This window comes from Bacillus rossius, chromosome 18 (assembly GCF_032445375.1).
Source record: "Bacillus rossius redtenbacheri isolate Brsri chromosome 18, Brsri_v3, whole genome shotgun sequence".
Taxonomy (NCBI): Eukaryota; Metazoa; Arthropoda; class Insecta; order Phasmatodea; family Bacillidae; genus Bacillus; species Bacillus rossius.
In genome coordinates, this window is record NC_086345.1 from 6,790,804 (window position 1) to 6,817,526 (window position 26,723).

At 36.4% G+C, this 26,723-nt stretch overlaps 1 protein-coding gene across 2 annotated transcripts in view; it reads right to left on the minus strand.

The window, feature by feature from the left end:
• The window catches only part of LOC134541157 (uncharacterized), a 123,828-nt gene that overhangs the window by 77,426 nt on the left and 19,679 nt on the right, over positions 1 to 26,723 (minus strand). For both annotated transcript variants that reach the window (XM_063384382.1, XM_063384381.1), the window contains exons 3-8: positions 23,933 to 24,058; positions 19,937 to 20,048; positions 16,403 to 16,591; positions 14,169 to 14,348; positions 10,190 to 10,362; positions 5,119 to 5,229 (exon numbers count right to left, since the gene is read on the minus strand). In XM_063384382.1, the coding sequence (XP_063240452.1) occupies positions 5,119 to 5,229; positions 10,190 to 10,362; positions 14,169 to 14,348; positions 16,403 to 16,591; positions 19,937 to 20,048; positions 23,933 to 24,058 (891 nt within the window). The remainder of the gene's footprint in view (positions 1 to 5,118; positions 5,230 to 10,189; positions 10,363 to 14,168; positions 14,349 to 16,402; positions 16,592 to 19,936; positions 20,049 to 23,932; positions 24,059 to 26,723) is intronic.

The window sequence follows — 26,723 nt, forward strand, 5'->3', positions numbered from 1 at the left end:
CAGGTTACGTTATTTAAACACCGCATTGTATTTGTGCTACAATATGAATGATCCTGGAGATAAAAAGAAACGAAAGCAATTCACGCTTAAGGAAAACGTGGATATACTCAGAGAACTAGACACTGGGAAAAAAGCAAGTCGCAGTTGCGAATACATATGGCATTGCGGCTCTCCTGTAGCTATTTTTTTATATATTTTTTTCTCTTTGTAAAGATATGTATGCATGTTTCAGTGCTAAGTACAAAAACTTGAGGTACCTGTAAGTACTTAGCACTGAGATTCTACTGTAATGTCTTTATATGATTTGCTTGTTATTACTAATAATGTAATAACATATGCAAATCATATAAAGACATTAATTAGAAAAAAGATTTCCATTAAGATTAATTTACGTGGTGATGAAAAAAACTCACGTTAATGAAAATACGGTAAAATCATAATTTGAACAAACATGGCAGATAAAGTAAACAAAATTCAACCGTGATTACAGTAGGCCTAGGTATCAAAACAAAATCATGTAATATTTGAAAAATTACCTGATTCATTTGCTTTCAAACAGTAGTGTAGGTACTATATTCGTAACACATACATTCCAGAACTGTTAGTACACTATTTACTATTTACCGTATACACATAAACAAAGAACGTACCTACTTTTATTCGTGCACAGCCAAACAAAAACATTGTCGTCTGCTTTATTTAAATTTTACATACTCTGACTGGCATATAAAATCCTCATAATATACAGCCAATTAGACAAAAAGGTCAACAAGTCACTGCATGTAATGACCACTTGGCAGCAACCATTTGTTATGTTTTGTTTTGACCATGTCCATTGCCTAGTTTACAGCTTCCTGAGCTAGCCATGTGTGACAGTGGTGCAAGATGGCGGCCATTCCGCAGTATTCACGTATTTTTTCATCAGTACCATGCACGTGATAAATATATTATCATAGACTGCGACATTACGACTGTAAAGGAAATAGTCTGTGCGCTGAAAGATCTGGATTGATTCTTGAAATTTACGAGTGACATGGGGCTGTGTTGTGTCGTCTAGGGCGGATGTTGATTTTATTAAATAGTAATATTTATATATACATCAAAAGGTACCAAAATGATTTATGTAATAGAATTTATTACTGAAGAGCAAATTTTGGGGCACTTTTTTTCTTTGTTAATTAAAAAATTTCGCTTAACTTTCGTTAAGAATATATTTATCTCATAGAAAAATTCATTTTCGTTTCACTTTCGCGAAACTTGATAAATTTTCTTTCACTTTCATTTCGTGTGGATAAAGTCACTTTCGCACATCCCTACTTGGCGCGCAAGATTAATTCAGCCTATCACTTGCTGGCGCGGCGCAGTGATACGACGGTGTTTGTTTATTTCAAAACTCAGCTAAGAGTGAACCCACGGTCTCACCCCTAATTATAAACTTGATTTTAGAATAAAATGTGCAATGCTTACACGATAAAAACGGTAAATTTGTTTTTTATTTTTGTACCACTTCCTTATGCTGTGATATTTTTATTAATATTTTTATCCTTGAAAGTCAAACATGCTAAATAAGGTGGCAAGTGAGAGAGTTTTCTCTACAGCAGGCAACATATTTACCAGCCGCAGAGAATTGTTGTTGCCGCACCATGTCGGTGAACTCACCTTTCTCCATGACAATTTGAAATGATTTGCGAAGTGATTTATGTTAGTGCTATAGACATTTAATTTTTAATTTTTTTTTTTAATTTTAGAGAATCTGGTTGTGCACTTCAATATAGTCTCACTTTAATTTTAGTTACTTGATTTAAACTGTGAATTATGTGACAAGGTGGTATGTTTAAAATTTTTAATGACCTATGTTATTTTAATAAATATTCCCAAATTCGATTCGAAAAAAATTCGAAACTCGTGAATTTTTTTGAAATTAGATTCGAACAGAAAAATAACAATTCGCAGATGTCTACTGAATACCCTAAACAAATAGGTTACATATATTTATATGACAATACTTTTTATTTACACACTGATTATTAGTTTGTTCCCATAAACTAATCTGGAAAACTATTAATTCCTTTAACAAAATCGAGGACGCATCACAACTCCGAAATGCCAAATTGATCACAACAGCTAGAAAACTGCTGTGTACCACAACGCTGAAAAATGTCATTACAGGGCTGCCACAAAGGTTGGGTTAGGTTAGGATAGACTAGGTTAGGTTAGGTAAGGTTAGGTTAGGTTAGGTTAGGTTAGGTTAGGTTAGGTTAGGTTAGGTTAGGTAAGGTAAGGTAAGGTAAGGTAAGGTAAGGTAAGGTAAGGTAAGGTAAGGTTTGATTGTGGTATTTTGGCATTAAGGTACATTAGAAACGCACACAAATTCATTCAGTTGTTATTTCGGCGTTGTGGTCAATTTTGACATTCGGCGTTATGGTATTTCGGCTTTGTGGTCAATTTTGACATTCGGCGTTATAGTATTTCCGCGTTGTGGTAATGACCCAACAAAATCTATAAAAACTGTTGGCCAACTAATCATCATCGTCACACCATTCGAAAATTAATGTTTGTTTACATTTTTCCGCTTTTTGGCGCGATTTAAAATGCTTGTGCCTAGTTCGCCCGATAATCTGCTTGATACTATGACGCTGTTGCAACTATATGCCAGCGCCCCCGGCGGACGTGATGTGGCCACACACGTAAGGCTGTTCCAAACAACGTTCGCCCAATCATCTGCTTGCTTTTGTATTTATCCGGTGTCGCTGTTCTAAGCTGACGTCAGTGCCCCGAGCGGTGTGTGTACGCTTTACTACTTCTGTATACTATCATTACTGTTTTTATGACTGTTTCTTTCTAAGAATTGGTTAATTCTGCAAAATCTTTATGGTTAAACGATCATCTATTATAATTTATAGTGACGGGACCACATATTTTGTATGATCAATGCGGACAAAACGATAATTCGAACATCTTTACAAGCGGACTTTTTTTAAACTTAGTTGTACAGCAATTTTGCCGGGACCGTAGAAAGTATACGATAAACACGGACAATCGATACATGCGAGTTCGATAGATAGAGGTTTGATTGTATTCACATAAGTTATAAGTTTAATTTAAGACGGCTCAAAAATACTAGCACTGAAAAATAAAATTAGGCTACTAAGTAGTACTAAGTATTAATAATATAATGTATCAAAGAAAGATATGTAAATTAAATTATTTAACACAGTGACATTAAAAGAATTTTGAGATTTCGAGAGCTTAAACTATAATTACTAATTTCGTCGTATAGCAAACAATAAACTAAAAACAATTACATAGCTACAAGAAAAAAAAGTCTTGGCTATTTATTGGAGAAAAAATGGTTTCGTTTGCTGAAACGTTTATAAAACTGAGATTTCCCTGTGGCGTGCAGTTTATTACAATTGAGTTGGAGAATCAAATATGTTTTGGTTTTCATATTTTAAAGTGTTTATTATTACCGTATTGGCTCGAATATAAGGCGACCCCGAATATAAGGCGACCTGCAGTTTCAGGAGGCCAAACAAATGTAAAAATAAATTTGGTATAAATTAATGTGAAAATTCATTAGACATACATTTTGTGTTGATAAATTCTTTTTGCATTTATGTATAACAATTAATTTATATTTATCACATTACTTATTTAAAATAAGTTTGAATGGCCTACCCTAAAAGTCAAAAGAAAACAATTAGAAAATATTTACATTTTTAAGTATTACACTAGAAATTTTTTCGTATGTTTACTCTAATGAAGCTGCATAATTGTCATCTTCAGAGCTTTTTATTTGTCTAGGGCTCATTCCCCGCCGTTCCACCGATGTGTGATTGTTTTTTTTCACAGTTTACTGTATCTACGAATTTAAAATTTTTACAATGGCTATTAATCCCTCTTAAAATACAGCATTTAACTTTCCGTTTGACTTAAGCTACATATTACCACAGAACAATGCGTATTACTATTTAATAGTGTGTTAAACGTAACAAAGTAAACAAAGAATGCAGCTTGCCGGAACAAAACAAGTGGCTAGCTGCCATGATGAAGCATACAGCCAAGAATAACTTCGGTTACGTGACCGCGTATATTTGTCCATATTACTCTCTGACAGAGAGAGTCTGTTCTATGAATTTGAAAGAATAATCTATTATAATTATGAAAGGTTTTTACATAAATAAAGAGTGGATTATTAAAATAGCTTTTGAGTTTTGAAGCAACGTACCAAATTCCTGTTAATATGGCGTCTTCGTGCGTGTTCGGCAATGTTCGTTTTACAACAAAGAAATATTGTGGAAAGACAGTTGGCAGCCGTGAATTTCCAAACATTACATCCGAAATGTTTGTAAACGTAAACAATCGTTCTGAAAATAACTGTGATATTTTAGTACAAATATTTCCGTTAAAAATCTGAAGAAAAATTACCGTAAATGTTAACACGCGATTGTACACAAAGTACAAATATGAATTGTGAAATAAAAGGTTGCCATTTTGAGATGCTTCAACATTCACGTTTTTACTCAAGAACAAATATTTTAATTTTCAACTTCAAACAATTGTCAATTACTGCAATATTAGGTGGATTTATCGTTTTTCCCCGTGTGAGGTAACAAAGTTTTAGTTAATATAAAAAATTGTGAACGTTTTGTTAAACAATGTTTCTACTGTAGCTTTCAGCTTAGAACTAATGTTTGCGGTTCTGACGTCTTGGGTGCGAAAATAAGGCGACTTCCAATTTTTGCATCTCTCGTTTATGTAAAAATGGTCGCCTTATATTCGGACCAATACGGTAATTAAGTTTACATAATAATAAACATTTCAATCTCTGTGTAATAAATAAGTGCCAGTAGTTACAGTTATAAAAAAGAGAACACACATTTTTAAATGAATCAGTTATTTTTAAATATTCTGTGCTTAATATTCGGAATCGGATTCATATCTCAAATACTGCCAGGGATTCGAATCGGATTCGAACCGAACTGAAAATCAAGGATTTGCACATCCCTAACCATTTTCCTTTTAAGAAGGATTCCCTGTTTATATTTCCTTAAACATCTTGTACAGGGTTTCACTGTAATTACTTAACAATAAAATAACTATTCCAGGCATGCTTACCCATCTCGCCTCATCTTCCTGGTAATTTCATCCACTCGTCGCTTGGTTTCTATGAAGACTATGCTTTTGTTTTCCTTCTCAGCCATGATCTCCTTCAGTAATGTACTTAACCTAGAAAAAAGAACTGCTGTAAGTACTGGTCGAACAAAACTGCCAGACAGCCAAGGTACATCACTTGCTTACAGTTTGAGAAACAATACAGTGAAACTCTCACTTCCTTTTTTTAAGAGACCACTGGAGAAAAATTGTTCTTTCCAGGAAAGTGTTAATTGGGAAAATGTCTCAGTTACTGCTCTAATTAATGCAATGTCATTTCATGCTAGAGATTGCTGGATAGAAACTTGATTGAAAAATGAAGCTAAATTTTGTTTGATTGCTACAAAGAGGTCAAAATTCCAATGACAACAGCTTGAAAATGATGACCCTTTCCCCAGAAATAATGAAGCATGGTAGAATGAAGAGTTGACTATAGGTTCAAAGAAAATTCTTAATCAGTGAACATAGACCTGAATTGGTCCAAGAAACTATGGCAAACCCAAAAAATACAAACATTTTATAATATTGCAATAACATTAAAATCAAAACATCGCCAAAAAGTGTCAGCATACCAAAACACAAGAAACTCAAGTTACTAATACATCCTTTAACAACCAAAATTTAACGGCTGTTGATAACTTAGTATGCAGTTCCTTACAAAACAATCATTAAAATTAGTGGTGCACCGATATGACTTTACCGATTACTGATTCGATTACTGATTATGAGAGCAATAATCGGCAGATACCGATTCAGTTACCGATTATAATGAACAAATTTTTTTAAGTGTAATAATGCACACAAAAATTTTTCTCATGCGAATTTAATAACAAAATTAGTAGGCATGGTCGGGCAGAGAAATTTGACTTCGGGCGGGCTCGGGCGGGTAATTGTCCAAAATTTTCGGGCTCGGGCAATCTCGGTCGGGCATCAAAATCAGTTAATGAAATAAATTTTGAACATAAAATAGTCTTACTTAAGTTTGCATTGACAAACCTGAACTGTTTTTATTTATTTACTATACCGCACTGATATGAAAGTTAAACATTAAACTAAAAAATAGAGTGCATATTAATCTTGGAAATAAAGTGCTTATTAACTAAATTGTGTTTGGGTAGCTCCTTGAAGGTTCATTGTCACTGCTGATTGTTTGACCTACACTTCCACTGGTATCCATTTTGGTAAAATAATGACATGAATTAAATAGAAACAATTCACAACCACTTTCTGCAAATGCCACGCAACTACAATGTGTGTAATTAAAGTCAGCTTATAATCCTTCTCGCGCACAGCAAGCAGCTCCACCGGCTTTGTGACTTTGTGACTATTGAGCAGTGAGCATCCGCCGTGCGTGCGCGTGCGGGGGTGCGTGGGCGCGCGTGTGTGCGTGTGTGCGTGCGTGTGCGCACGTGCGTGCGTGCGTGCGTGCGTGTGCATGTGCGTGTGTGTGTGTGTGTGTGTGTGTGTGTGTGTGTGTGTGTGTGAGAGACGGGCGACCAGCTGCATCGTTAGTCAGCCAGCGAGAGTAACGGTAAATGTTGACCTTGACCACTTCCGCTTGCTGCAGGGCTCGCTCTCTTATATCTGTCTCCCCCTGCCTCAAACACACTTGCTGACCGGGCACCTTCTTTATCTTATCTCTCACGCACACTCACTTCACCGGCTGGTGCCGGGACGGCGGCGGCGTGGCATGTTCCTGCAGCTGCCGCGCGTTCCAAAAAAAGAAGCTTTGTTTACTTGCGCCGTGCGGTATTGCCGTTTTCCAAGGTGCCCGATATTTTCGGGCACTGAAATACCCGCCCGGAATTTCGGGTATACTTGATACCCGAAACACTGCCCGAAATTTCGGGTACCCGACCATCCCTAAAAATTAGGTAAAATTGAGAATACAGTTATAATAACAGTATAAAAATATATAAAATACATTATTAAGTCATTTGAAAGTGTAAATTAAATTAACTTCCATTTATATTTGTTATTGTAAACAACTTGAACTACAGTCTAATAATAATTATTGTAATTTACAATGGGTAAGTTCTTGTTGCAGAAAACTAGCATTATTATCGACTATCACATAAGGTTGCATCGAGAAATTACCGTTTAACAATGTAAACATGTTGCTTTATTTTGTTCACTTGAGTTTATAGAAAAATATTTCCACACTTCACTTTTTTTCTCCCTACTCGCCATCTCACTATAATTATATAAAAAACACAAAACCAATTCTAGCACATGTGATTTTATTTATGTTGACTGAATACATAAAATTATAAATACTTTTTCACTTTTCACGTCACATACAAATAACACAACAACAGATAATGTTACCAAAGACGCCCATAACGAGTTTGTAAAACGCAGTCATAAACTCTAGAAGGTATTGTGACCACGATTTAGAACCGCTACTACATCTCGAAAAGATGGATTGTCATAGAATCGACTGCAACTGCTTGTGGTATTTTGATTGTGTGCCATCTATTTTACGTCTCTGGCTATAGGTAATGTACAAGGCCACTAAACAAATAACAGAACAAAAGACGAAATGTAAATAAACGTGTAGGAAAAATGTATTTTTTATTGTTCGAGGCAATGAGATTTATTAAACTTAACGAAATATCTGTAATCATGATATGACGAAGTTAGATGAATTTTGTAATATATACAAATATTACCGTATTTCGTCCTAAAATGTGTAACAAAATATTACACGGTAAAAACCTACTTAATTACGCCGGGATGTAGATAATCGGCAAAGTAATCGTTAAGATAATCGCCGATTACGATTAATCGGAAAGTACCTATAATCGCCGATTACGATTCATCGGTATCCGCATCGGTGCACCACTAATACAAATGGGATAATAAAAATTAACGAAATCCATCAACTATAGATGGAGCATTTTTGAATTATTTATACCTCACTTTTTTACGAAATAACAGAATTTTTAGTTTTCGGTACACCCTACTACTGCATAATGTGATTCAATTGTTGTAAGTAGACGCATGCATGCATTTATATTTTATAGCAAAAGTGGGGTTATTTTTAGCTTTAGGTGTTATTTTTTAGCTAAAAGTGGTGTTATTTTGGAGTTGAAAATAGTTATTTTCCTCAAATATAGGTCACATTTACATCACTTCTTACCAAAATACTCACATCTTTCCTTTAAATATACCAATAGAATTACTTAGTGTTTACAGCACTACAACTTATTGCTAATAGCAGCAGTACAAAGTTATGCATTGATCAGCAAAATTAAATCTACACATGCTATAAAACAATTGAAAAGGCAAATTTAATTGTGTGAGAAGGAACCAAATTCTGAAATATTTCTTAAATATTTTAGAATGTTATTTACTCAAAAAATTATCTTATTACTAGGCTTGTGCAATTGAAACCTCTAAAGGCGTGTGCGAAGCTTTGACTGGGCGGATCAAATCGAAGCTCGTTTTAATATTTGATTGGACTTCGCCAGTAAATTTTCTATTTGTTTTATTATAGCTTTAAAGCTGGCTTTTTACCTGCACAAATTTCTCTTCCCTGACTAAAGTGCACTAGTTTTTATAAGAAACTGACCAGAAAGGGTAGCTCATGGATTTTTTTCTATACTGGAAGACTGGTTAAAAAAAAATACAATAGTCAGGAGGGAAAGGATACCGGCTGTCTTTTGTTATAAGGCTGGGTCGTAAAGCAGAAGAAGAAGAAGAAGAAGAAGAAGAAGAAGAAGAAGAAGAAGAGGAATGGACTGGCCTCACTCCCTTCCACTCAGTAATAAAGTAGCACAGAAAGCAGACAAAAAGACCACATGGAACAAAGACTTTACTTGTACTCTACTGTAGACAGATAAACTGTGAGACTCATATTTGAAGGTGACTCTTGTGAGGAGAAAGTTCTATTTTTATGACCCAAATGCTCCTGCTGGTAAATACAGTACTTAGTTTAGTTTGGAGATGTTACTATTGTTTTTAAACAGAAACTGTTAAGGACGCAAAAAAAATCAAACAATAGTTACAAAATAATGCATGCAGACATTTTTCAAGTTTCTTGCAACTAAACGTGTTTTACACAGTATTCCGAATGGAGGTATATTCTCAGTACTTTATAAAATATGAAAAATTGACCCCCCCCCCCCCCCCCCCTTCGCAAAATTGAATTTTTCATAAAAATGTACATTATCGCATATCTGATAAATGCACGTCCCTAGTTATAAGCTACTATACAGAACACCATTGATATTAAAACACCTGCTTCTCCAGTCACCACAGGAATTGGCATGGATTAATATTTTCTCTCGGGATGAATGTGAATACAATACACACAGACATGATAAGCTACAAGAAAATAGAGATGAGTATTTTTTTTTTTAAATACAATGTATTTTATCTTGGCAACTTTGCAGCAGAATAACTGGTTACTCCAGTTAAACAGACAGCATCACCCTTACCATCACACGTGGTCATATAAACATGGCGCCCACCCTACAGTAAAATCTTTCGAACCTCCCTTATCAACATGGTAGAAGTTCTGAAAACAGTGAAACGGCACCACAAACCCCTCCAACTAACTGTCTCGACAATTTGAACGTGTTCTCGAATTTAACATAATCTTCCCAAAAACTTCCCGGTGTTCAGATAAAATGAAGTTCAATTTGTAGTTTTCTCAGTCACTACACTCGGGATTTCCCTGACCACATTCGAAGTCCCAGACTTTTCCATGTTTATCAGATATCGATGGCTTAGAATGAAAACTTTGTATCTCATGAAATGCAAATTTTACAGCAGAGACAAAAAACCGTTTCTTTCGCCCTCCTCAATTAATGGTTGTACAATTCTTTTATGTGATAGAAAGCAGTAGGATGCACATTTTATTTCTTTCAGCCAAACATTGTGTGAGATACGAGGTTTTCCAGCCAAAAACATAAAAAAACGTATTTACGTCCAAAAATTCAGATAAGGGGTTTTCAATCTAAGCCATCAATATGCATCACTTCCTTGATGCCTGAGCTCAAAAAACGAACGTCATCATCCAAATGCTTACTTCTGTTCCTTCTCGTACTCTTGGCAGACGTCTATGATCTGCAGTATGTTGTGGTTGGCCGACAGCTGCAGAGAGCCCACGTTTATCTGAGAGTACTCCTTCAGGAACTCCTCGGCCAGGTTTCGCACCTCCTTGGGCCACGTGGCGGACCACATGAGCGTCTGCCGGTCCGGCTGCAATCAACCAGCAGTCGTCGTTACTTCACGGCACTACACTCAGCACGAGGACACAACCAGCAACACACATTCAGACTAGTGATGGGATTTTCGATACTTTGATACCTTCGATACTTGACAGTATCGAAAAGTATTGAGTATTGAAACTGTAAGTTCTATACATTTTTTCGATACTGGAATGATTGTTCATTTGTATTGAATTAAGTTTTGAGTCAACCATCGTTCAAAATACAACTACAGTAGAACCTCAATGATACGTTCCCGTTTCATACATTTTCCCGTGTCACACTCTGATTAATTTTGGTCCCGCCGAAAGTACTATATTTACAATGGTTTACTTTCCCGGAACATACACTTATAAAATTTTTAATTTCCCGTTTCATACGTTTTTACAAAGCGGAAAAGTCCTAATTTTCACAATTTTTTTTGTTATGTTCCTCCTGATAAACTACGTTTTAGTGCTTTTATTTTGAAAAACGTTCATTGTTTACCTTTGCAAATGTAAGAAAATAACTTTATTACACCATAGATATGAATAGTATCAGGAAGACTGTGCACTTCGCTAGTAGCATCTATGGCCAGCACCAAGCGAGACTAGTGGCGCAAACTAGCAATGATTATGAAAATGGTGCACGCGCTTTACCAAGGCACGGATCTCATATTTTGTGCATTCATTAATCTTTGAACTAAATATACCCGTTTCTTATTGTTTTCTTACGATCGGATTGTTTTGTAATTTACGTTTCTCAAGTTAAAATTTAATTGAAAATTGTTCTGTTGCATAAAGTTGTTTGTAAAATGAAACAAACTAGCAAAAATTTTTTTTTTAATTTCTAATTTAGGCTTGGTAACTTTTCCCCCCCTCCAAGAAAGGACTTCATAACATTTTGTAAGGCCACTGTTTCTCATTTTGAATTTCACTTTTATTTTTTATATTAATTTTTATACTCAAGTCTATAAATTTGTTTACAGTTTGTAATTTGTAATAAAGAGGGAATTTATATACAGTCAAACCTCTATCTATTGTTTTTCAGGGGACCAACAAAAAAATTCAGTAGATGCGGACATTAAATAGATGTGGACTTCACTCTATAAGAATTTTTAAGAAATAATATTTCAACCTCAAAATTAGTGTCAGAAATATATCTGTTACTTGTCATTAAAGTTAAATCAGTTGAAAAATAAATAAAAATGGAAGTATTTTACTTAATTCAATTTACACCTGCAAAAAAAAACATACGCACAATAAACCTACATGGAAATTAAAGTCTTTTTCAATATCCTGAAGTCTGAAATATGTCATCAAATGTAGAGCTGTACTGAAGAAGCCGATTTTGCCAATATTTAGTTGAATTGGCATTTCTGCCGACTTCCGATACGCTTGTTAATTTTCGGCCAATATTACTGAAAAAACGAGAGAGACTGCCAGCCATAACCTAAAAATCCACGAGTACCCTTTTCACTTTTCGTAATAGTACTGCAATCTTTCAGATCACATTATTTCTTCGCATCATGTGCCAAACATACATATAAAAATTTAACATCCATTTTTTCAATAATTTTCTTTAATTTTAATATGTCATAAATAAATACATTACCGTCACTGTAAATATACATCTCGGTTGTTACGGTAACTGTAGTACAAATGTGGTAGCTATCGTGCTTCTGTAGTAATTATGGTATCGACAAAGAATCTTTAGTTCTTTTTATGGTAATTATCTTAGGATAACAATTGGGTTTTTACTGTAGTTATGGTACATCATCCATATTTCTTCGTAAGTTGTTGTTCATTTGTCTTTTCTTCATATTTACGTGCTCCATTACTTGGCTGCAGATTTAAGGTGATTTTTACTACTGTATACTATCGTTACTGTTTTTATGACGGTTTCTTTCTAAGAAATGGTTATTTCTGCAAAATCTTTATGGTTAAACGATCATCTGTTATAATTTATAGTGACGGGACCTCGTATTTTGTACGATCAATGCAGACAAAACGATAATTCGAACATCGGTACAAGCGGACTTTTTTAACCTTAGCTGTATGGCAATTTTGCCGGGACCGTAGAAAGTATACGATAAACACGGACAATCGATACATGCGAGTTCGATAGATAGAGGTTTGACTGTAGTTTAAAACTAATTTATGTTATTTGTAATAATTGTTACTTAATGGGAAAATATTTTTCCCTGGAGTATCGAAAGTATCAAATGTATCTAACTGAAAAAACAATACAGAATTGAGTATCGAAAATATGGTATCGTCCCACCTCTAATTCATACACTGATACAATGCAACATAATTATTACGTTTCATTGAAATTTGCAGGAATAGTATCCCAAAAAATTCCCAAATCATGAACCTGTGAAAAATTATCAAACAGTAGTCTACAGACAATTTTGTCAACAACTCTACAGATTCTAGCACACTTTCTCACATCACAAGGGTACATGCGAGTATGTTAGGTTAGGTTAAACCACGTTTAGTACCTTAAATTTCAACAGGATAACATGCAAAGCCAACAAAAAACTTTTTCAGGAATAAAGCATAATAAATAAAATCTTTTCTTTACTTAACCTTAACTGTACTACAAGAAGCTTAAAGAACTTCGGAAATTGCCAGGAGAAGCCAATATTTATTTCATACCAGGCAATAAATCTTGGCTAAGAAATTTTAATACATTATTTTGAAAAGTAGGATATTTAATTATGACTCTCACATACAATTAATTTTCCAAGAACATGTTGGTGAATTTATAAATTTGCTACACTGGTTTTTTTTCCAAAAAAATAAATAAAAAATAAAGACAAAACCTTTATGTACTTCCAAGTATCCATGATCGCAAACAACCCTAAACAGGTATTTTAGTAATTAATATTAGTTAAACACAGTGTTAAAGTTAAGCAGCCAAAACCAAATCACTTATTGTGTTACTTCTTGCACATGACAACCAATTTTATACTGTATGTAAAAATCACACACAAATCAAAATAATATCCTCGTGTGTATACAAATAAAGTCACACATACTTGGGACCACAATGTTCTGCAAACATTTTTTGACTAAAAGAAAAAAATTGTTCAACTTTTTCAGGACCTTCGTGACTATAAGGACGTTAATAACCCAGAAGACACCCCAGCCATAAAAATTTTGAATATCACACTTTGACACATTTAAATTGTAAATAAACCAGTTTAGTAACTAGGTGGACAGGTGCCGTAAATACCGTATTTTCCCGAATCTAAGACGACCTCGAATCTAAGACGACACCCAAACTACAGCCTCATGTTTCCAGGAAAAATTTTTTTTATTGTTTTAAACACATGCCAACAAATTAGATATAAAATTGAAAATGTGAATGTTACAAAGGATTTCAACCACCACTTTTGAAATACTGTTAACAGTTTATGTACAAACAGAAATAAATACCTATATGGCTGGTACTGTAACTGTTGGAAACATAAGAGTTACATTATGCTGATGCATCATCTTCATTGTTGTCAATAAAATAATCAAAGCAAGGAAGTACTGTATAACCTACATTAATGTTTTTGTACAAGAAACTAGTCGATATGATGGGCGCCATCTTGTGCTATAAAACATTCCAAAAACATCGGCCATAACATGTGCAGCCAGTAACTACTGCACAACCTGAAAACATTGACCCAAAATAGGTATGTTTACCTAAAAATCAGTGTGTCTGAATCTAAGGCGACCCCTTTTGTTTTGAATTATAAATTATGGTAAAAAATGTCGTCTTAGATTGGGGTATATACGGTAAATGAAAACAATGGGAACCACTCACCCTGATCTGCTCCACAATCTTGCGTATCTGCGGCTCGAAGCCCATGTCCAGCATGCGGTCTGCCTCGTCCAGCACCAGGTAGGTGCACCTCTTCAGGTTGGTCTTGCCGCTCTCCAGGAAGTCTATCAGGCGGCCGGGCGTGGCGATCACTATCTCCACGCCGCGCTCCAGGTCCCGGGCCTGCAAGCACCCGTGCTCTCTAGACACGGCCACAACCAGCAGTGCATGCAAGAGCCAGTCACTAGCAATTAGTAGGGATGGTGATTTTTCGTTTTTGCGAAATAGATGCGAAAACATGCTAAATTATATTTTTTCCGCTATAAAACGCAAAATCTAGACTATTCCGAGATAAATGCAAAATCAAGGCAAAAACGTAGATTCGTCTTCACTCTACACAATTTATTTACCAATTGTATTTCGTTTCAGTTCAGGATCAAAAGAAACCACCATTTTATGGTGTATTCAGCACATAAGTATCTTATTGTCACGCCATTCCCAACAACTATTCGTAAATGTTGAATGAAGAGTGGCCGTCCGTGCCTCGCGATTGTAAACAAAGCAAAGAACAACTAGCTGGAAGATTGTCCGTCATCTTGCAGAGTACAAGTTTTTAGGCCACCTTATTGCAACATCTCTGCTTCGCCACGCTAACAATTGTAAGTCCCATTTTCTGGCTGTGTTTCACATGAAAGCAGCGTTCTTGTGTAGTCTGTGGAAGGTGGTTTGTTTACAATTACGTGCATACTCGTGAATGTGTTGTATACTGTTATTTCTCGTGGTAAAAATGGGACGAAACATCATTTCCATTCGCGATCGCATAAATGAATACAAAAGTGAACAGTTCTACCAAAGTGATATGAATATTTTAATGTGCAATTTATGTAATTGCCGTCTGGAGTGAAAAAAAAAAAAAGATATACTTGTAAAGCACATTAAATCTGAGGTACATCCGACTGCAAAAAAAAGATTCACAGAGAAGTCGGATGAAGAAAAAAAAGTCTGTAAAACAGCAAGCATCGGTTTATTTTTTAAAAATATACTTTTCTTTAGTAATGTAAAATGAGAGAATTGGCAAAATCTTGTTTTTAAAAATGCTACAAAATGCTCAATTTCAAATTCAAAATGCTAAATTTCATTATTTTAAATGCTATAAATCACCATCTCTAACAATTAGGCCTGTGCCTTTTTTATGCAAAGCAAATATCCTTCGCGGAGAAGCTGTATTATTTATAAAATAAAGTATGAAGTAAAATAAATAACAGTTCAGAGTTTGTAAATTTGAACTTATTAAGTGATTCACCAATTGGACCTAATATGTAACATCATTTAACAAAATTACAAAAATAATCATGCATAATATTAATATTGAGCATTTATAAAAGCAAACAGTATGTCTTTAGATTTTATATTTAAAAAAAAACTTTATTCAAGCAAAATATATGCAACTCAAAAAAATAAATGAAACATTTTCATGATGACAAAATATTAGTCTTTATCATGTTTTTAAGGTTTTCAACAATTGCGAAACTTCACATCATTTGCGAAGCTTTCCATCATAACCGAAGCTTCAAGAATAGCAAATTTCCTGGCAAAATGAAATAAAATAAAAACATTCTAGTGGAGCCTAAATCTGATTATTTTTTGGTATGGTCCGTAAAAATTAAGCAGAGTTGGAGTAATTACTAAATTTTTGAGAACTATGTTTTGCATAAATGTCGCATGATGTTTATAGTCTCGCTGTCAGCGCAGCCTGTCCTGCAAGATGTGAACTAGCCTCAAAAGCTTACGGCATTTCCCACTAGAGCTGCCACTGAGTTGCAAGACGGCCAAGTGCCGTCTTATTTTTAATTTGTTGCATTTTGTTTGTGACATTGTGCACGTAAGAAAATAAAATAAATTATGTGGACAAGAAAGAGCGCTACTTTGAATATATGACCGTGCTACTTCAAATAATGCCCTAATTAATTGGCGTTGTTACTTCAAAACAGCACTAATCGAACAGCGTTACTTTGAGGGGCTGGTGTATAGATAGCTCGCCAATTGCATGCAACGTGCGCTCTGTCTAGTGCAGAGTACTCTACATTTGATGTTCAGCACTCCTTCGTGGTTAGTGTGTACTATGACGATAGTTATACGTTAGTTCCAGCTCACATTCGGGTCACCGTTTTCATTTTTATATTTAAAGTTGAACAAGTGCACCCCAGACACAAACATGCAAGGATGGATGACTGTACCTGACCCCCCTTCGGAGCACCGCCAAACACACAGGTGTTCTTGATCTGAGAGGACTGCCCAAACTCGTTAGCCACCTGCTGGATCTGCTGGGCCAGCTCTCTCGTGGGAGCCAAGATGAGGGCAATCGGACCATCGCCTCTCGCTAATCTCGACTGGTTGTTGATGTGGACTATAGCAGGGAGTGTGTACTGAAAAAATACCCCAAAAATGTCATTGGTACAAATAGTGTCAATTCATTACAATGTACCTAAAACAAATCACAGACTTAGTTCTTGATAATGAAAAGTTTTTATACTTAACTCCATCAAATATACATATCCCTGAAAAAAAATCTGCAAGTAAGAAAAATCCTTTAAAGTGAATGATTTTAAAACAACTTTTCACAATAATTAAGTTTCTTTAAAGATAAAAGTAAATCTGTGATCGTGAGTGCGAACCATTTTGGAGACACCCTGGGTTATGATGAATTAATTTTCAAGGTGTCTACAAATACTAAAGACACATTCAGGATGTTTTAAAAACAATTTCCTGCTTTTTTTTATCAATAGGTGATTATAAACAACCAAATTCCAAAATAAACAAATACAGTACCAATTTTTTTTACTGTTTTAAGTGAACAGTCTTCAATATTCATGTTTAACGTTCGATTATAGACTGAAATGAGGCTGAGATAAACAACATGTGAGTAACACAAAAGCTCCTGGAAATTCAAAGTTTTGAGACATTCAGCTCTACTGCTGTTCATTTCAGGATTCTTCCATGACTGGTCCTTAAAGGGCCCGTCTAGTCTGGGTGTATATGTTAATGAGGCGGGATGATTAGTGTGACACTTGCTGGTATTTCTAGCTCGGTATGTGTGCCTGGGTAGGCAGGGTCCTTAAGTTTCCTTACCTTTTTCTTGACACACTGACTGGTAGACAGGCTATTTTAATAATAATATACAAATATTAAACATTACATATTTTAACAGTAGAGGTTTAGGAGATGCTTCCACAACAATGACAAAGAAGTGTGCAGAGAGAAAGTCTTAAAGGAATGATACATGGGTGAAGGGAGAGCGAGGAAGAAGGGGAATTAGTGGAGAAGTGGAGGGGAGGAAGGGGAGAAAGGGTGAAGCGGAGAAGAGGAAAAAGGGGTGAAGGGGAGGAAGGGGAGGAGATAGGGGAGGAAGAGAAGGGGAGGATAAGGAAGGGGAGAATGGACATTAAGAGAGAAGGGCTAATGGAGGAGAAGTGGGAGGAAGGGCAGAGGTGGAGGAAGGAAAAGGGGGGAGGAGAGAAGTAGGGGCAATATGGAAGGGGCAGGTGGAGGGGGTAGGAGGGGGAGGGGGAAGGAGGGAGAGGAGTGGGGATGGAGAGGATGGATTAAGAGGAAGGAAGAGATATGGAAGGGGGGCTGGAAGGGGAAGGGGGAACAGGGAGGAGAGGAGGGGGAGATGAGAGTAGGTTGAGGAAGAGAAGGCAGATTAACTGTAACAGATATTTTGGGTTGCTTTGCTATTGGTTCCAAGCTTTGCACAAAAGCACACAGTATATTGGGAGTGATGCTGGACCGCCACAGACACCATAACCCCACCCTTCTTAGAACCACTTCCTCTTCCCTCCAACCTGTGTTGCGACAACATGGGGTGGAAACTTCGGGTACACGGACATAAATGACCCATTTCCTCATGAACCCCTGCAATGCTTGCTTGAACCTTGAAGATTCCTCGGGGGAACGAGCCATGCAACAAGTGAGCCGCTCCCTTATCACTTGTTGCAGTTGCCTTAGTTACCAAAGCTTCACCCAGCTCCAGGCAAGCAGACCTGTAAAGGTTGCGAGGAAGAGGGTGGCCTTACCTCCTCACTTGTGAAGTCATCGATGGCCTCTACATCGCTGAGCATACTGCCTTTGTAGCCATCACCACTCAAGGTTGTCACTACCAATGTCATCATCGTCAACCTCCACAGTGCTGCGGACCGAGCAGAGCTGAATGGTCTCGACAGAGGGCTACGTCAAGCATCCGCATGGAGGACGTTGGTAGTGACGTCCAGATGAACGGGTTCGGCTGTGGTAGCGCAGAGATGCTCGGCAGTAGCATCTGCAGCGTTCAAAACTGTAGGTGATGGCTCCGAGACGTTGGTCGATGCAAGTGCAGGCAGCATGTGTGGTGGTGCTTCTGGGAGATGGGTGGAGACGAATATTGCAGTGGCACTGCCCACATCCACGCTAGCACCATCATCCTCACTGCTCGCAAAGAACTGTTCAATCTTGGCGCAGAGCTGGTTGACACCAGTGGCCCGACGTTTGTCCGCAGTGGGGCCACTCCGCCCGGAACCAACCAACCTGGGAGCGAGACTCCCACGGCATGGCGACATGGGAGCCGCGGTAGCCCCCGGCCTCTTCCACGGTGAGACGACACACCAAGGAACATGATCCAGATGGTCCAGCCAGAGGCTCGTTCACCAAAACCACCACCTCCCACAGAGGAATGAGGCATTCCTGCAGAGGCGGTGAGCACGAGGCACGAGGGCAATCGTGCGGAATACACCAGCGCCTCAGCAGTGAGACAGCAAGGGTAGCAACACCGACCCACAGCGCTGGGAGTTAAGGCAGTTGGTGGTGTCAAATGAGCCCACAGCACAGATAATCAGCATGCTAACGAACAAACACCATTTTCATCAACGTAGTAGTAGTAGTAATGGTAGTAGCTATACTTAGTTCAGACTACTGCGCAGCAATAGCCCAGAAGGTTCGCTGGGCACCTTTTCAGCCAATCAGGAGGAACCATGATGTGAAATTAATTTCTAGACTTCAAGAGAATACAGTGTTTTATCACATAATTGTCGCACACTTTATACTAAAATCAAGTTCGAAAAGTAGGAGTACGATTTATGCGAATAAAATTCTTTTTTATGTGCATATTTGGCACAGATGATAAGATATGAATGTAAATGGTACCATAACTGACCACCTACTGTGATTTGAAATTCACACATTGCAACATCTTTTTATAAAATTAAATACAAAATGGTGACACTAGTACACTATCACAGCAAAGCTTGGAACCAATGGCACTACCATCCAATATTGCCACCACCATCCTTGGTCCAGTTAATTTGAATACCCACACGCCATATTCCTTTCCCCCACATATCTTGCCTTCCAACCGTTGCCTCCACACATCCCCTTGGCAACGTTTTGGAAGCATTTTGTAACTATTAGTTTAACCGATTGATATAACTTTTCAGAGGCTAAAACATTTTAAAAATTATCTTTCACTATACATTTTATAATGTGTAATTACTTTTGAAGCAAAAACAGCACTGTTGGCAAATAATTATGTCTGAACTAATGAACTGCTCTTTGCAAAGAAAGATTAAAAAATTGTCCAGCCAAGATTTTTTTCAGCAACATGCAAACAACTCCAAAAATGCTATTAGCTTACAGAAACGCTGCACAGGGAAATGAAAAGATATTTCCACATTGAATGGTACTGAACAGTAATACTAGCACACTAAGTGTATGAAGGTATTAAAGATATGAATACAAACCGCCAACGTCTTCCCTGAACCAGTCTGGGCGATTCCCACCATGTCCCGACCACTCAGTGCTATTGGCCAGCCTTGTGCCTGGATGGCCGTCGGTTCTTTGAAACCTTGTCTCCTGGAAACAAAAGCACCAACATTACGGATAATCATAACATCTAGCATTAGCAAAAAAAAACATATATAGCAGTTTAGAATAAAATGTCTTCTGGGATGATTATTGGCTGCTGAAACAGTGTATCGAAACAAGCAATTGTGGCAGAAAAATGTGTATATTAGCCATACAAAATAGCTTTAACACACTTTTCTTAAACATTAATAATATGGCACATTTCCTCTGAACTGCCACACCAATATAATCTATTCTGCTATGTAATATTGAAAATGAATTTTTTTTTTAAAACCTGAGATAACGCTGTTAACTTGAGAAAGAGCGAAGCAGCTCTAAGTGAAAATAAACAGCAATCATTGATAAAGTTGACAACTAGCAGTGTATGGAAAAACAAGGGTGGGATTCTAAGCATGAAGACTCAGAACACCGAAGGCAATTTTCCAGTTCCTATCCCCTCTAAAAGTACATCCACACTAAAGCCAATAATGTGGACTTGCCATGTAGAGGGTGCACATGATATAATCTTCACATGCAATATATATTCTGCAATGTCATGACAAACACACAGCAGGCATCAACTAGGGTGCTGGAATGCCAGAATGTTATGTTGCACAAGAAGAGATGTGTTAACTTTGATACATTTGCTCTGTTTATATAGTGTCAGTTGATGACAAAATGTGTTTTTCTAAGAGACGAGAATTGATATGACATGGAATTGAAATAAAATTTATAGTTTTAAAAATTAGTGATGCATGAGTTTCTAATTTTCTCTACTTCGAATAACAAATTCAAATCCTAATCAAATATACCCTTCAAGACCCAAAAATTAAAAAAATTCATGGAATTAAAAATACTAACTATTTTTTCAACATCTGACCCTTTAAATGTTCATTTAACAAACTAAGTTTTCAGAATCAATGCATATTGTAATATATTTTTTTTAATAAATTAGATTTATAAAGTACAATATCATAAGGAATAGAAACAGGATAGTTATTAAGAAAAATATCTACCTGTTATCAGTGTTGAAATTTTAATTTACTTTATTTCCTCTACTATATTTCCTTGGATATCAAATCCTTCGAATACTAAGGATTTAGTGGTATTTGAGGGTTGGATCATCCTTATCAAAAATAAAAGCTTTGTCTCACAAGCAGACTTGATTATATAACTTTTTCATAACAATTATATTGTAAGAAATTTCCGTATAAATTTATTTCGACAGCTCTTATACATTTATTGTTGGGACACATATTTTATTTACTAAAATTAATTTCAAGCCATGGAAAGGACACACAAAGTGATCATAATTATGAAAATCTGTGTTACACCATTAGATATTATTTCAAATATCTGTCCGAAATAATATGAGACCAAAACATAAAATGCAAATGCAAGAGAGCTTTTGTGATAAAATTACCAAAAAAGCCCTCAAATAATAGTAATACAGGGAGTCAACCATGTTGGGTCACAGAATTCCTGTACAATTCCCGTACATTCCTGTACACTAATAAAAAAGTTCATGTACATTTACAGCTTACACTATCACTAATTAGGATAATAGCAATGTTAAAAAAAAGTACAAAACAATGTTCACAAAAAATATTTTTACCAAAAACTTGGATTTCAAGAAAATTTGTCACAGAAAAGTTAGGCCTACCTTTATTTTGATAAAATTTAGCTGATTCTAGGTTACTTGGCACTGCAGCCAAACTTTGCCACATGGCAACTATCAAATTTTTTACTTTTATCTTTAGAGGCTGTATATATACCTGTACCAGTTTTGTTTTTATTATTTGTGTTTCCCATGTCTGTATTTTTGGTATATTTAACTTATACTGTTTGTGTATTAACTTATATTTGTTGACGTGTCCTATACCATTTGTACAAATGTCTGTATGGTCAAATGGATGAAAATAAATAAATAAATAAATAAACTACACGCACCCACAACAATCGTGGCAGCAGCGCTGTTGTAGGAACATGCATGTGACTCGCATGACCTTGCGCGTGATATGCCACTTGCCAAATGCCAATTTTGCCAACCAAGTTCCTGTCCCACAGAATACAGTACACCCGCCCCCCGAAGTAACACGGTAATCCATCCAAAAAAAAATTGAACACTAATCAAAACAGCGCTAATCAAATACGTTTTTAACATAAAAGAGTGGATGTTAAAACAAAATAATTGGTTTTACCACCATTGAAATATGTAAGTTTAATGTACCATACACCACATTTATCCTGTTTAAAAATTGGTTGTCTGTAAAGTCGGTTCACGGACGATAGTTTAACGTGACGTCATAACAAAACATTGATGAAATGATTGCATACTTTTATGAATAAAATTGAATAATTTTTATTTTAATAATAAAGGAATAATAATTTTTCACTTAACTTTCTAAACAGTCGAGTGGAAGAGAGATAGATGCGGCGCAAGCGTACAATGAGCGTAACGGGACACAGCGCAATGGAACAATGCGTGTAACGGGACAGCGTAACGGAACAATGTGCGTAATGGGACACTTTTCGTGCGTGCAGCCGGCGTTCATCGATTTATTAGGCGTTGTCATCGCAAAAAGTTGTTTTTTTCTGGAAACATAATGTGTTGTCAACTTCAACTAGCGCAACCTTGCATGCATGAGATTAACTGACCTCGAAAGCTTCTGACCTTTCTCGCCAGATGGAAGTAGTAGCATAAACATGGCTGTATAAACACGCTCCACGGATATATTAACGTAATTTTATTGCTTGTAAAACTTTTAACTAGGCATAAAAAAACAGCCATCAAACAATTGAATAACTATTACAGAAAAGTGAAAGCTAACTTTTTTTTTAATTCATTCTTTTATTAAAATTATACAAGTGCCGAGATTTATTATGTTGCATTGTGTTTGATACAAAGTGCCGTTGCCATTATGTGCGCGTGTAAATTAAAAAATTTTGTGGACAAAAAAGAACGCTACTTCAAAAAAGAGCCCTAATTAATTGGTGCTAATTGAGCAGCATTACTTCAAGGAGTGCATGTATACTCACACAGAGCAAGACTGGCTTGCAGCTGTCGCCGGCCGGCGCAATTAACTTTGTCATACGCGCTTAATTTTTATACACAAGTGATAATGGTCGCTTGTATACAAAAATAATACGACAAGGCATATAATATGATTTTTGATTCGTGACCACTGAAATCAGCATAAAATTCTTGCATTATACGCCGGCAAATAAGATATATTTTGCAGTTATGGTGTCTACTTTCTTCCAATGTTCATGAAACGAAAACAATTTTTTAATAAAAAGATTTATCATAAATAACTTCTGCACACACACAAAGATGCATTATTATTACTTACCATCCGGACGAACTTTAACAATAACCACACTATTTAACACGCAAAAATAAACTGGGTGAAAATTTTAGCATGAGCGGGAACGACCATTAAGGAACGACCACAGTAACAAAAATAACTGGGCGAGTCTACGCGCCTTACGCAAGTGGTTATCACGATTACGCTGCAACTTGTGTTGGTTGATCCCATCATCTGCATTCAGCACTCTGCAATAAAGCACCAGTATATTGAAGAGAAGCAATAATCACAAGATTCACGATTGTGTTGCAGTAAAATCTCCGCTTTTTAATATTAATATATAAATGTTGTTGGTGTGGGGAAAAGTCAAAAGTTCCCAGACATCGGGATAAATTCCCGCACAATCCCCGTATTTTTCCCGGGCAGTATAATTCCTGTACAATTCCCGTTTTTCCCGGTCGGTAGACACCCTGTAATAACAATACAATAAAACAACACTCATGGCATGCAAGATCTAGCACTAAGCAGGTAAGCTGCCCCACAAACACAACAACTCGAAACCAAGTGAATTTTCAAACATCTTACTTTATTTCTTTGATAACGTAATCGGGGAAGCCGGCCTCTTCAAACGTTCGAATGGGGTTGGGAATGTTGCGACCCTTCAGAGTGATCTCCTTGCTGGTCCTGTACTCCTCCACTTCGTGCGCTGGCCTGATGACAGAGACACACGTGTCACTGACTAGCAGGCAGGCAACATCTCTCTCTAGACTGTGGTTAACAAGGAACAGCACACAAACAGTGCATCTACAGTGGATACACTTTGTCACAACTCCGATATGATGATTTCCACATATGATATCCTTTCTAAAAACACATCCACAATTACAACCTGTACTGTGAACTTGCCATGTGAAGGATGCATACACACCCAAATATTTCAAGAAGTTGCAAACACACTAAATACTACTGTGTTTTGTCACATAATCGTCACACCGTTATTTTAGAACATCAAAATTTGGAGAAAAAAAATTTCTCGCATAAACCTCACATGATGTTTTTAGATTCCAAGCGCTTTGTGTAGGTAGTTTTCACGTATAAAACAATGTATTTTAAAGCTGAAATCTTATATTCATTTGAATGTTAACGCTTAATTATTTAAAAAACAGAAATACAAAGTTGTCTGTTAAGTAAATTTCTTTTAGACGTTTTTAAACATTATAAACTTTATCTTATCGTCTTCGTCACCGCTGTGTACCGCTTATAAAAATGTAGCCAGCGCAAGGTGGCAGCATTCATGTTTGGTTATGTTGATTCCCGTATAGAGCACGCTCACATAGTCGAATAGATACAGATAGCTCATTGATAGCATATAACGCGCGCGCTCTGTCTGGTGCCGAGTTAACTACATTTGATAGCCCATGCTTTCTCGTGGTGTGCTACGATAGTTATGCGCTCCAACTCACGTTCGCGTCAGTTTAGGTTTTTTTATTTAAAGTTGAACAAAATGTTTTTGTTTCATAACATTAATTTAAATTGGTTGGCGTGCTTTTGTATACAGTAGAACCTCGATGATACGTTCCCGTTTCATACATTTTCCCATGTCATACGCCGATTAATTTTGGTTCCGCAGAAAGTACTATATTTACAATGGTTTACTTTCCCGGAACATACACTTATAAAATCATTAATTTCCCGTTTCATACCTTTTTACGAAGCGGAAAAGTCCTAAAATTCATAAATTGTTTTGTTATATTCCTCCTGATAAACTACATTTTAATGCTTTTATTTTGATGAAAAACGTTCATTGTTTACCTTTGCAAACGTAAGAAAATAACTTTATCGCACCATAGATATGGATAGTATCAGGAAGACTGTGCACTTCGCTAGTAGCATCTATGGCCAGCACCAAACGAGACTAGTGGCGCAAACTAGAAATGATTATAAAAATGGTGCACGCGCTTTACCAAGACACGGATCTCATATTTTGTGCATTCATTAATCTTTGAACTGAATATACCCGTTTGTTATTGTTATCTTAAGATTGGATTGTTTTGTATTTTACGTTTTTCAAGTTAAAATTTTATTGAAAATTGTTCTGATGCATAAAGTTGTTTGTAAAATGAAACAAACAAGCAAACATTTCTGATTTTCTTTTTACAATAGCCTAATTTTTTTTAAATTTCTAATTTAGACTTTGTGACTTTTCTCCCCCTCCAAGAAAGGACTTCATAATATTTTGTAAAGCCACTGTTTCTCATGTCAGCTTTACTTGATTATGGACTGTATTTTACATTTTTGGTGGTTTTATTATATGCATCCTTAAAACGTTACCATTAAAGTTACATTGGAGAACATTTATGTGACAATTTAACAGAAAATATTAATATACATCTAGCAGTGTATGGAAAAACAAGGGTGGGATTCTAAGCATGAAAGACTCAGAACACCGAAGGCAATTTTCCAGTTCCTATCCCCTCTAAAAGTACATCCACACTAAAGCCAATAATGTGGACTTGCCATGTAGAGGGTATACACAATATAAATACCACATGTAATATATATTCTGCAATGTCATGACAAACACTTACACTAAAGTAGCCTACACAAATGGAAACAAGGTTCGCCGAACTTGGTTAATACGAATCAGGCAGGTTCCCTGTGGTTCGCCTGCAAGTGGGTACTAATTAATGAACCAAGTTCACAGACAAGCTTGGGTCTTCCATCGAGTTGGAAAACATTACTTAGGTTCACCACCATGTTCGCCTGTGTTTGAAGATGAACCATTGTTCGGTAGCCTAGAGCAGTCAAGAGGTGTTTTTTTAAACAAGATTTGCTACAATGGTGGATCATCCTATAGATATGAACACTTCATTTCTGACAGACTTTATTGAGGCCTATCATAACCATCCACTTTGTGGAAAGTGAAGAGTGGCAGTACTGGGACATGAAAATGCATATTTAAGCATTGAATACACTTTTGCAAACTATGCATGAGAACATAGCCAGTGCAGATTTAACCTTCTGAAATCACGTTTGAAGAGAATATAGAAAGGTGAAAAACGGTAAAATCGGGCACATCTGAGGATGGCGTTTACAAACCTCGATTGTGGTACTACTATACACATGTTCCAAAAAAAATTTAACTCATCTCCACTCATTCTTAAATAATTTTGGGAGTCCTACAAATGGTGGTCTTTCAGCTGTTTCAAGAAAATATTGTGCAACCACTTTGATTGATCTCTTTTGTTCTTTTTTTTATATTAAATACTCCACTCAAGCAAAACAATCTGTGCAGCAGCCGTTTTCAGAGTGAAACTGTGTAAACGATGAAATGTTTTTGGTATTCACTCCACCGTGTGTGGAGTGTTTTTCGGGC